Here is a 12,773-nt window from a genome sequence, read left to right as displayed (position 1 = left end):
ACTCCCAGAAAACAAAAGTCCAGGACCAGATAGCTTCACAGGTGAATTCTACCAAACATTTAGAGAAGAGATAACACCTACCCTTCTGAAACTATTCCCAAAATTGCAGAGGAAGGAACACTTCCAAACTCATTCTATGAAGCCATCATCACCCTGATACCAAGACCAGACAAAGGTATCACAAAAAAAAGAAAATCAGGCCAATATCACTGATAAACATAGACGCAAAATCCTCAACAGAATACTAGCAAACTGAATCCAACAATACATTAAATAATCAAGTGGGATTTATCCCAGGGATGCAAGGATTTTTCAGTATCTACAAATCAATCAGTGTGATACACCACATTAACAAATTGAAGAATAAAAGCCACATGATCATCTCATTAGATGCCGAAAAAGCTTTTGACAACATTTAACATCCACTAATGATTAAAAACTCTCTAGAAAGTGGGCATAGAGGGAACATACCTCAACATAATAAAGGCCATATATGACAAACCCACAGCTAACATCATACTCAACAGTGAAAAGCTGAAAGCATTTCCTCTAAAATCAGGAACAAGACAAGGGTGCTCAATCTCACCTCTTATATTCAATATACTTTTGGAAGTCCTAGTCACAGCATTCAGAGAAGAATAAGATATAAAAGGAATCTAAATTGGACAGGAAGAAGTAAAAGTGTCACTGTTTGCAGATGACATGATACTATACATAGAAAATCCTGAAGACACTACCAGAAAACTACTAGAGCTCATCAATGAATTCAGTAAAGTTGCAGAATACAAAATTAATACACAGAAATCTGTTGCATTTCTATACACTAACAACTAAAGATCAGAAAGAGAAATTAAGGAAACAATCCCATTTACCACTGCATCAAAAAGAATAAAATACCTAGGAATAAACTTACTTAAGGGGGCTAAATACCTGTGCTCCAAAAACTATAAGACACTGATGAAAGAAACTGAAGAAGACACAAACAGATGGAAAGATATATATATACCGGTTTCTTAGGCTAGAAAAATTAATATTGTTAATATAACCATACTACTCAAGGCAATGTACAGATTCAGTGCAATCCCCATCAAAATACCAATGGCATTTTTCACAGAACTAGAACAAAAAAATTTTTAATTTGTATGGAAACACAAAAGAACCTGAATAGCCAAAGCAATCTTGAGAAAGAAAAACGAAGCTGGAGGAATCAGGCTCCCTGACTTCAGATTATACTACAAAGCTACAGTCATCAAAACAGTATGGTACTGGCACAGAAACAGAAATATAGATCAGTGGAACAGGACAGAAAGCCCAGAGATAAACCCATGCACCTATGGTCACCTAATCTATGACAAAGGAGGCAAGAATATACAATGGAGAAAAGACAGCCTCTTCAATAAGTGGTGCTGGGAAAACTGGACAGCTACATGTAAAAGAATGAAATTAGAACATTTCTCTAACATCATATACAAAATAAATTCAAAATGGATTAAAGACCTAAACATAAGACTGGATACTATAAAACTTCTAGAGGAAAACATAGGCAGAACACTGCTTGACATAAATCACAGCAAGATCTTTTTTGACCCACCTCCTAGAGGAATGGAAATAAAAACAAAAATAAACAAATGGGACCTAATTAAACTTAAAAGCTTTTGCACAGCAAAGGAAACCATAAACAAAACAAAAAGACAACCTACAGAATGGGAGAAAATATTTGTAAATGATGAGACTGACAAGGGATTAATTTCCAAAATATATAAACAACTGAATAACAAAAAACCAAACAGCCCAATAAAAAAAATGGGCAGAAGATCTAAGTAGACATTTCTCCAAAAAAGACATACAGATGGCCAAAAGGCAAATGAAAAGATGGTCAACATCACTAATTATTAGAGAAATGTAAATTAAGTCTACAATGAGGTATCGCCTCACTCCAGTCAGAATGACCATGATCAAAAAGTCTACAAATAATAAATGCTGGAGAGGGTGTGGAGAAAAGGGAACCCTCTTGCACTGATGGTGGGAATGTAAATTGATACAGCCACTATGGAGAACAGTATGGAGGTTCCTTAAAAAACTAAAAATAGTTACCATATGATCCTCCAATCCCACTCCTGGGCATATATCCAGACAAAACTGTAATTCAAAAAGATACATGCACCCCAATGTTCACTGCAGCACTATTTACAACAGTCAAGACATGGAAGCAACCTAAATGTCCATCGACAGATGAATGGATAAAGAAGATATGGTATATATATCACAGGGAACTATACTCAATATTCTGTAGTAACCTATAAGGGAAAAGAATCTGAAAATAACATATATTCATATATGTGTATAACTCAATCACTTTGCTGTACACCTGAAACTAACACAACATTGTTAATCAACTATACTTCAATAAAAAAGAGAGAGAGCGAAAAAGCTCAAAAAGAAAATATATTTTGTAATAAACCCAGATCTGTTACCAAAATAAATTAATAAAATAACTTTTCAGCATTGAAAAAAACATATCACTGAAGATATTAAAGCACTTTGATAGTTTAACAGCAAAAAAAAAAAGAAAGAAAAAGAAACAAGCAACCAAAAAAAGGATATGCTGATTATAAGAGCTAGAACTATACAAAGACAAAATAAATGAAAAAGGGTAGACAAAGATATTGCATACAAAAACTAATCAAGACAGATGGTGTAGTTAAATTAATATCAAATAGAGTAGACTTTAAGTTAAGAAACATTAGAAATAGAGACATTTTATAAGGTCATGAAAGGTAAAGAAAGCCTGACACTGTTCAGGATTAAAGGAGATTAAAGAGACATAACAGCTAAATGTAATAACTCATCCTGGATTGAGAAAAAAAATAACTATAAAGGACATAAAAGTCTATCCACCAAGGAGATGGATAACAATTCTAATTCTGTATGCACCCAGTTACACTGCTTAAAAACATATAAAGCAAAACTTGACAGAAATAAAAGGAGAAAAAGATAAATCCACCATCGGAGCAGACCTGACCACACCTCTCTCAGTGGCTGACAGAATAAGCAAACCAAAAAGATGAGTAGGGACACAGGAAATTTCAGCAATACAACTAATAAACTTGGGTTAATTTATATAGAGAGAACACTGCTCTCCAAAACAATGGGCTACAAATTCTTTCAAAGTGCTGATGGAAGATTTAATAAAACTGGTAATATATATATTATAAACATATACTGGATAATAAAGATAAATATATACCGGATAATAAAGCAATTCTACATAATAAAGCAATACTGGATAATAAAGCAATTCTACATAATAAAGCAATTCTACATAATAAAGCAATACTGCATAATAAAGCAATTCTACATAATAAAGCAATACTGCATAATAAAGCAATTCTACATATTTCAAAGGACTGAACACATTCAGAGCATGTTCTCTGACCATAGCAGAATTAAGTTAAAATTCAATCAATGGAAAAGTACAGGATAAGGCTGTAACTTCTTGTAACAAAGAAAACACAGAAGTACCAAAATAAATAAATAAATAAAGATACAGGGACCTGTCAAAAGAACACAGGAAGGGGCTTTAAGGGTCTCTCACTGGCCAAATCTGGGACAATTTAGGCATCAAAACAAACATAGTAATACTTTATACTCCACTGGATAAAAATAAGAACACAGGAGTCCATAGCATAATAAATGAATGAATGAATAAATAAATGAGAAAAAAGAAGAAGTCTACTTTAGAGTGACAATAAAATTAGAAGAAATGATGGAGTTGGAAAATCACCATTTTGTATCCATAATGGTATATAGCTTTATTAACAATCAAAAATTGCCAATTAAAATTAAATTACCATGATCTTAGAGTCTTAAAGGACTAAAAATTATCTTTATTCTCATTTCAAAAGTTAGAAAAGGACTTCCCTTGTGGCACAGTGGTTAAGAATCCACCTGCCAATGCAGGGGACACGGGTTTGATCCTTGGTCCAGGAAGATCCCACATGCCACGGAGCAACTAAGCCTGTGTGCCACAACTACTGAGCCTGCGCTCTAGAGCCTGCAAGCCACAACTACTGAGCCCGCGTGCTGCAACTACTGAAGCCCGCGCTCCTAGAGCCCATGCTCTGCAACAAGAGAAGCCACTGCAATGAGAAGCCCGTGCACCACAACCAAGAGTAGCCCCCACTCGCCGCAACTAGAGAAAGCCCGCACGCAGCAACAAAGACCCAACGCAGCCAAAAATAAATAAATAAAATAAAATAATTTTTTTTTAATTAAAAATAAAGTTAGAAAAATTAACAAGTATTCAAACTAGCAAAAGAAATGTAGACACATTAAAAACATATATGCTTCAACATAACCATGCTGGCACCTCGACCTTGGACTCCCCAGTTCCCAGAGCTGTGAGATACAAATGTCCGTCGTCTATACATACACACACATACACACACACACACACACTTAAACACGGTGAACTGATTTAAAACAGAAAGTGAGCTCTATATTCCATTTTCCAGTGAAATCGATCTGAAACTCTTACCTGGGCACAACAAATGAAAGCAATGGAAAGTGTCAGTAGGAAGACAGAAGACACAACCACATCCACTGATCGCTGCGGGCCCCGTCTCTGTGGAGTGAGATGTGTAGGTTAGCGTTTTAGGTCACCGCCAGAGACGGCAACGGCCCTCACATCATTCACACTCCCAATCTTACTATATTGGCGTGAAAATGAACATTTATAAGACGTTTCTGACACAGGACTTTTTTTTTTTAATCAGTCATCAATTTTATACACATCAGTGTATACATGTCAATCCCAATCGCCCAATTCAGCACACCACCATCCCCACCCCACTGTGGTTTTTCCCCCTTGGTGTCCATACGTTTGTTCTCTACATCTGTGTCTCAACTTTTGCCCTGCAAACCGGTTCATCTGTACCATTTTTCTAGGTTCCACATACATGCGTTAATATACGATATTTGTTTTTCTCTTTCTGACACAGGATTTTAACATATTTTGGACATATTTGACTTTAATTAAGCTCTGAGATCCATGCCATTCAAATTAAGGGTGTGATTGATTCACGAACATATTTTCAGCTGGAATATTCCCCCCAAAAGTCAGAAAAAGATGAGATATTCAATTTATCACTCTGCCCTAGGAATTTAAATTTTCTTTTCCCTTTCTAAGCTCTTATTTACTTAGCTCTAACAGCTCTGCAGATAGATCACTCCCAACTTGGTGTCCAGCAAGTCTGTCAGCAACTGATGTCTGTCCAGTACATAGAACTACCCTGCCTACTGAGTATCTGCCACCAGAAATTTCAGTGAGCATGTTTTCTGTGTATTATTGCAGATATTCCATGGTTAGTCAGCTAAAACTCACCTTCAGAAAGGAACGCAATGATAACCATATCTTAATGTTCTCCACCTTTTTAAGTCTGAAATGAGGTATTTCATATTTCCTAGCTTTCCTGGCAGAAGTAATATGGCTGAAGAGTTTTGCAAATAAAAATCTCTAGAGGAGGTTAAAAAAAAAAAACAAACCACAAAGTGAAACGTACACATGTGTCACTGTGTGTATATTTACATAATTGTAAACAATATTCCCAGCATATAAAAAATATTAAAAGGATCAAGTTCTAATCAGTGGTCACTAAGACAGGCAGTGAAAAAACATTGTTAATAGCTCATTAACCTGTCGCTTGCAAAGCACATTATGTAGTAATATACTTCTTCACAACATGCTACACTCTTCACATTTTCAAGGAATATACCTTGGAGACCTTTGTGAATCCCCACCTTCACAAACTCAAATGTTTATACAAAATTCTAGCTTACTCCCAAATTACATTTCCATTCAAAACCACATTTTTTGCACATATCACCGACACGTTAAGCCCTCAATCCCAAACTCTTATCAAATTTCAATAAATTTATTTCTCACTTGGCCATTTTTCACAGAAACATTTTCACTTTGGTAATTACTACATATGCTACATATACAAAACATCAAGGGCACATTGAGGTGCAGGCGCTAAGCAATCAGCTAGGCTCACTCACTGGCTCAGCCACTTACTCCTACAAGTAAGCTCAGCAAAATTTCAGATTACAGCATGTCATTTGTGAATAATCAGTATCACAAGTGTTAAACCCACAAATACCAAAAGTTCACTTATCAAGCCTCCATTGCCCACGTTAACTTCTGGAGAGAGAACAAATCAAGAGAACAAAAGCAACTCAACAGAATACCATATACAAAAGCAGAGGTAAGAAATTTTACTTAACTGACTACCGACCTGTTTGTATGTTCTCTCCGCCACACACATCATGAAAAAAAACATCCAAGTAAGACACAGTCGTTCAAAAAAATTAATTATAGACAAAATAATAATAGGTGTAACAGGTGGTGCCCCACAAAAGAGAGTCAAGATCTCCTCAGCTGAGATGGACTTTAGCTGGTCAAGGCTCTTCTCTCGGAACAGTCGATGTAAAAAAGGGAAAAATGCTAATCCGATGGTGACGACATTTCCCAGCATCTGATAACCCACTCCTTGCTGATACGCATTAACCTGGGAATTAATTTAAAATATGCATCATTACTGCACAGCTAAATGGAGTTGTGAAGCAGTATTTATCAAATACTATTTAGATGATTAAAAACTAAATCTGTTTTAAATCTAAAAGAAATACAAATAAAAATGATGTACAGATTTATGACTTTTAGGCTTGAATGAGATAAGGAATATTTGTAGAGTCTACCTGAACAATTGATCATGCTCACAGAGACCTCTGTAACAAATAAAAAAATATACTACCTAGTGAAGACTGACTACAAAATTTAAGATACACATACTTGTGTTTCAAAAGCAGAGTCAACGTTTTGATCATTAAATACATTCTATGAAATAGCTGCTGATCATTAAATAGATTTTTCTAAAAATCCAAAAACGTATTAAACCTTACCCTGCTCATGATGATGCCACTTATTTCCAACACAGACATATCCATCTTTTTGCACTCATTCCCTTCCCAGATTATTGCACTAACTCGATCAGAGGCAGGACTTGAGTTCTGAAGCCAGAATAAATGGTTCTGAGAAGAAAAAATAAATATTTCCATCCACTCCTTCTTTATTTCCTCCATTAGATTTTTTTCCCTTTGTCTAGCTCCTGGGCCACATTTGCCAGGGTTCAGCCTTGTCATCCTATTCTCCCCCTCACAAAGCTCATCACTCCAATTACCAGCTCCATGATGCTGGTTTCTGGGTTTTGTTGTTTTTTTTTCACGAAAACAATTTCTTACCTGGAGAGAGGCTAAGTGTCTCCTATAATGATGGGAGGTAGGATTACATGATCTCCAAGGTTGCTTCCCTCTCTAAATGTATGGAAGTGAGTATAAGCTTGGTGTATTAATGGGATATCAAGAAGGAAAGCATTTCTACAGCATCATGACTAGACCAGGGATAGTAGGAAGTTACGCGGGAGAGGTGCTAACAGGCCTTAAGACATCACAGGAATGACTGAGAAGGTAAACCTTTCTCTGGTCTAATCAGGACACAGAAAAGCATAGTAAGCTCAAGAGGAAAAGGTCGAGATAAAAACAGCCCCGTATTTTCCTCTGCTGTATCATGTCTTATTCTTCGAGTACCAACTCAAGTCCCATTTCACCAACATGTCCTCTCTGATGGCCACAAGCCTCACTCATGTTGCCTTTCTCTGAAATTAAAAACCCTTACAGTCTATAGCAGATAAATTTGCATCTAATTATATGCTGCTTTTATTGTATCCTCTATTTCCCATAAAATCATCTTGTTCCCAAACACATATATAAGTTACTAAAAAACAACCATCTGGTGTATTTCTTCTCCTTCTACAATAATGCTTAGCATAATGCTGATGCACATTTATGGATTTATTAATTGATTTAACCAAAAAAATATTTATTAAGCAGCTACTATGTAAGATGTACTATGGATATAATAAAGAACAAGACAGATGTAGTCCTTGACATCACAGAGCGTACAAACTTATGGAGACATGATTAAATAAAGTTACTGTGCAGTATGATAAGGGAAGGAAAGAATGCTTTAGGAGCATATAGAAAAGGCTTCCTAAGGGAGTATCACTCAAGCCAAGACCCGAAAAGCAAAAAAGAGTGAGACGAAGGAATGGGTATTGGGGAAAAGTGTGTTCCAGGCAAATAAACCAGTTTGTGTAAAGATCCAGAAGTACATGAGGAAACTGAAAGAAGTTTAGTTGAGTTAAACTATACCATGCAAGACTGTTATCAGAGCAAATAAAGGAACAGAAAGAAATAATCCAGAATGGAAAAAAAAAGCAATTAAAGGATTGTAAGGGGAATGGCATCAGATTTGTATTTTAGAAGGATCATTCTGGCTGCAGTGTGGAAAACGAAACGAAGGGGAGCAAGCCTAGAGAAGCTGTTGTAAGGATCCAGACGAGGGCTGATGGTGGTCTGCACCAAGCAGTGTGGACACAGGTGGGCAGATGTATGTATTATACAGCAGAATCAAGAAAATGTGATGACTGATTGGAAGCATGGGGGGCGGGGTCAAGAATGGCCCCAAGGTTTCTAACTTGGGTGGTTAGTGGTGACATTTAGAAATATGGGGAATAAAAGAAGAATAGGTTAGGTGGGAGAATTGGGAAATGATGAATTCCGTTTAACATAGTGAGTTTCATCTTCCCTAGTTATTCTTACATATGCCTTAAAATTATCCTATAAATCCCAAAAGTGCAAAGGAGGTGAAAATCATCATGATGCTATTCATAATTACCAAGGGCTACGGTAATTTAGATGAGTCTTCAGACTGAATGTAAAGAATATTTAGATACAAACTTTGATAGCAAAATTGGAGGAAAAAGCTTAAAACTTTAATAATAAAATGTATGTTGTTTCTAGTTAGTTTTTGAAAACTGTATACATTTAATGAAGCAGAATTTTTTTCATTAAAATGTGTAACCTAAATCAATGGTATCTTAGAATCAAGAAAATTCAATAATTAAACAAATGAATATCCATCACCCAGTATTTATTAAGTCATTATGGAAATATTTAGCCTAAAGAAAAAATAAAACTAAGAAGAATCATGATCATCGGCATTAAACATATGAAAGGCTGATATGAGAACCGTTTCTTAATCATTTAATCTATCCAGCAGTGGAAAAAGCTCATGAAATAACAATCACTCCAGCTCCACAAGTATTTAAGCAGAGACTAACTGATTGTCTGATGGGGATAATAATAACCATGCCAACATGTCGTGGGTGCTTACTCTTTGCCAAGCATTGTGCTAAGCACTTTGTATTATCTCATTAGATATATCACAATATTTCTAAGAAGCAGGAACTATTGTTACTACATGATAGGTAGTAGAAAAATTTCTGCAGATGTAGAATGAATTCCTATATTGATTGGAAGGTTGAAATAACCATCTAAAGAATGAATCCCCATTCCCAGGCTATCTGATTTTATGATATTAACAGAAAACCTAAAATTAAAAGCATCACTTGCTTTATGCATTATTAGAGAAGCAAGCAATGCCATCTCCTAGTAATTCATATATAATACTGCTATGTCTATGAAAATATAAGAGTTTACTGCACCAAACAATGTACCCTGCTCATATAAAATGAACATTAAGGGTCATTCTAAGGAAAATAATGAGAAAAAGTCCTAGGAAGAAACATTTAGGTTAGGGGAATTCAACAGTGCTTCCCCCTGAATTCTAATTCCAATATCTTCACTTACAAACTATGCTCGATTTCCTCATCTCTAAATAGGGATAATAATAGTGTCCACCTTACAGGGTTACTGTAGAGTTAAATGAGATAATACAGTGCCTGGCACACGGTAAGTACACAGTAAACATCAGCTATTATTACCACCACCTTTACAGACCTGCTGAAAAACATCCTCTTTGGGGTCACGTTTGGTCCCTGAGTGAAGGGAGTTCACGTGGGCCCCCTCACTGTCGCTGGTGACAGACGACCGGCACTCAGGGCCGTGCAGCAGGTCGTCCCATAACATGTCCTCTGTCTCCGAGTCATGACGGCTGCTCTCCGAGTCTCTGCTCAACATGTTGAGGCTTCGAGAACCACCACTCGCGCCAGATCTACAGCCCTTTAGGGGAAAACAAAAACAAATATTTTTTTTATTCCTTTTTAAAAAACAACTATATAAAATTTCTGTTGTTTAAGCTACCCAGCCTGTGGTATTCTGTTATGGCAACCGGAGTGGATAAACCCATCTATCTACAAGGGTTTTTCTGAATTGCTTTTAATAATGAAAAACTGGAAACAAATTAAGTAGTCATAATTTCACACATTTTAATAAATTCCTTCATAAACTGGAATATTCTGCAGATGTTCAACAGAATGAGGTACTGTCTTATGTACTGATAAGGCAAGACCTACAAGACAAAAAAAAAAAAAAACAACTCAGAACAAATTTTCCTATTTATGTTTTTTAAATGATATGTTATATGTTTAAATATATAGTATGCTCTCTTATGCAAAGGAAAATAAATATGTGGAACTATAACCACCCTCTAGACAGCATGGGTTCAATCTGGGGATGTGGGGAACAGTGAGGGATTCATTATACTGGGAAGGGAGGCAGTAAGTGGAAATGGTTGCTTTTTACTAAATATACTTCTTCATTTGAGTTTTTACAACATCCTTACATTAATTTTATAACTACAAAATCTGTAAAGCCTTAAAATTTTTTAAAAAATGAAGTGACAGTTTTTGGGTCATGAAATTAATTTTTTTTTTTTTTAGTTTTTTTCATTGTGATTTCTGTGTTTTAGATGAATATGTTCTTATTTTAACAATTTTTGAAATACAGCATTCTTAAATATGTGTGCATAAGTTTATAGGTGGATAAATTTTTCACAAATGAAACATGTCTGTGTAATCAGCACCAAAATCAATGAACAAAGCATTACTAGTTCTCCTGCCCCTATTTCTGTGCTATTCCCTTTCAAGGCTAACAACCATTATGACTACTAAGAGCATAGATTAACTTCAGTTTTGTACTTTGTTAGAGGTGAAATCTGAAAATAGCTATTTTTTTATGTTTGACTACTTTTACAACGTTATATTTCTGAAATTCATCCATATTGTTGCAGTAAAAGGTATTTTATAATAAAATATTTACCTGTATTTCAAAAAAAAACCAAAACAAAACAACTATATATCTGAAATAAAATGAAAACAAGTTACCTATGGTGATGGCTGGCAAGCTTTCACACACCGATCACTATGTTGACAAGACTTCACATAACAATAATACATTTTCATGGTTAAATGTGAAACTCTGATGACTCTCTAACAGACTATCAAAGAGGACTCCCTCTGAGAAGTTACTGCCAAGTCATGGGGTTGTTCAAGTGAGGTGCCCTGGGATGGGGTGACTCCTGCAAGCACATCCAGAGGGCCCACTCTGGGTGCAGGTGCGGCTGGGCCTACTGACACACCCAAGTGCCCTCTACTCTAAATGTTGTGAGCTTGACTGTAGACCTAGTCACGTCCAGGGCCCAGCCAAACAGGGAAAAGGGTCATCAGGCTGAGAAAAGGATGGACACTGCAGCTCTCCTGCGGTACAAACATAGATATGAAAGTTTTTCCACAACCCCAGCTGCCTTGTCAATCAAAACAAAAGCCACCACCATCTACTCCCTCACCTCTGAATTATAATGTCCCAAATGTACAATATTCCCATTAGCTTTCATGATGAGATTTACTGCTCCCATCTCTCAGGGGTCCTTTCTCAAATATCTGTCCCCATCAGCATCAATGCCACTTACAAAGGAACGATGCTTAAGAACAAACTGCATATTCCAAGTGAATATTAAGTAGGCTTCTCATCATCTAGGGATTGAGGAGTCTCTCTCTGGGCATCATCTATGATACTTTTAAGATTAGATCAAAGACAAAGAGCTCGTTCTCTTTCTGGGGGTGAGCAGTCGTATAAAAGCTTCTAGATAGGTAGACACAGAGTTGGAGGCAGGGGAGGGGCAGGCAAATATACACACAACTTTAGGACAACCAATACAAAAAGGAATGGATACAGTTATTACACTCAAGAATACGCCTTGAAAAAGGATACGTTACCTGACTGAAGGCTGCCGATTCAAACTCTGATTCAGCCAGACTATCTGAATCCCGCACAACAGGACACCACTTGGAAGTGGTCTTCTTTACCTGTCAACAAACGATAGGAAAACATGTTGAATACCTTGTGACTTGGGAGTTAATGCCTATACTTTTATAAGCTAAAATAAAAATTACCTGAGTGTTTAGGTGCCTTGAAAGTATTGATTTCCTATTCTTAACTTCACAGCCGTTGTCACTTGAGGCCCCTTCCACGCTCCTCCGCAGTGCCATCATCTGTGTCCGGGCTTCACCATCATCCTCACTTGACAGATCATCTGAAATCCCATTGCCCAAACGCCCGAACGGCTCCTACAGAGAGAACAGCAGTTTCCTCACAGGGGACAGCCCAAAATACTCCAGTTAGCCTTGTGTATAAAAACTAAGAAGCAGTAAAAGTAAACTAAACCAAAACTGAACAAACCTACCTATTAGTTGGTCTCAGTAAAGAAAAATATTAAACTTTCTTGAAACTAAATAGCTTAAATGATGAGGCAGTATTATGTAGAGGTTAGAAGCACAGGCTTGAGTCAAACTCAAGTCTGAATCACAGCTCTTCTACTTATTAGCTATGTAACTGTAGGTAAGTAATTAAAT

At 36.4% G+C, this 12,773-nt stretch overlaps 1 protein-coding gene across 5 annotated transcripts in view; it reads right to left on the bottom strand.

Annotated features, from left to right (window-relative positions):
* Positions 1 to 12,773, bottom strand: part of PHTF1 (putative homeodomain transcription factor 1) — a 61,420-nt gene that overhangs the window by 17,601 nt on the left and 31,046 nt on the right. For 4 of the 5 annotated variants that reach the window (XM_082458468.1, XM_082458465.1, XM_082458466.1 and 1 more), the window contains 7 exons: positions 12,315 to 12,488; positions 12,138 to 12,227; positions 9,922 to 10,143; positions 6,964 to 7,092; positions 6,297 to 6,569; positions 5,384 to 5,515; positions 4,538 to 4,624 (listed from right to left, as the gene is read on the bottom strand). In XM_082458468.1, the coding sequence (XP_082314594.1) occupies positions 4,538 to 4,624; positions 5,384 to 5,515; positions 6,297 to 6,569; positions 6,964 to 7,092; positions 9,922 to 10,143; positions 12,138 to 12,227; positions 12,315 to 12,488 (1,107 nt within the window). The remainder of the gene's footprint in view (positions 1 to 4,537; positions 4,625 to 5,383; positions 5,516 to 6,296; positions 6,570 to 6,963; positions 7,093 to 9,921; positions 10,144 to 12,137; positions 12,228 to 12,314; positions 12,489 to 12,773) is intronic. The other variant, XM_082458467.1, reaches the window with a different exon arrangement.

The sequence above is a fragment of the Balaenoptera physalus genome (assembly GCF_965194825.1).
Source record: "Balaenoptera physalus genome assembly, chromosome: 1".
NCBI lineage: Eukaryota > Metazoa > Chordata > Mammalia > Artiodactyla > Balaenopteridae > Balaenoptera > Balaenoptera physalus.
The sequence above is the reverse complement of the archived record's forward strand: the minus strand, read 5'-3'. Positions and strand labels throughout refer to the sequence as shown.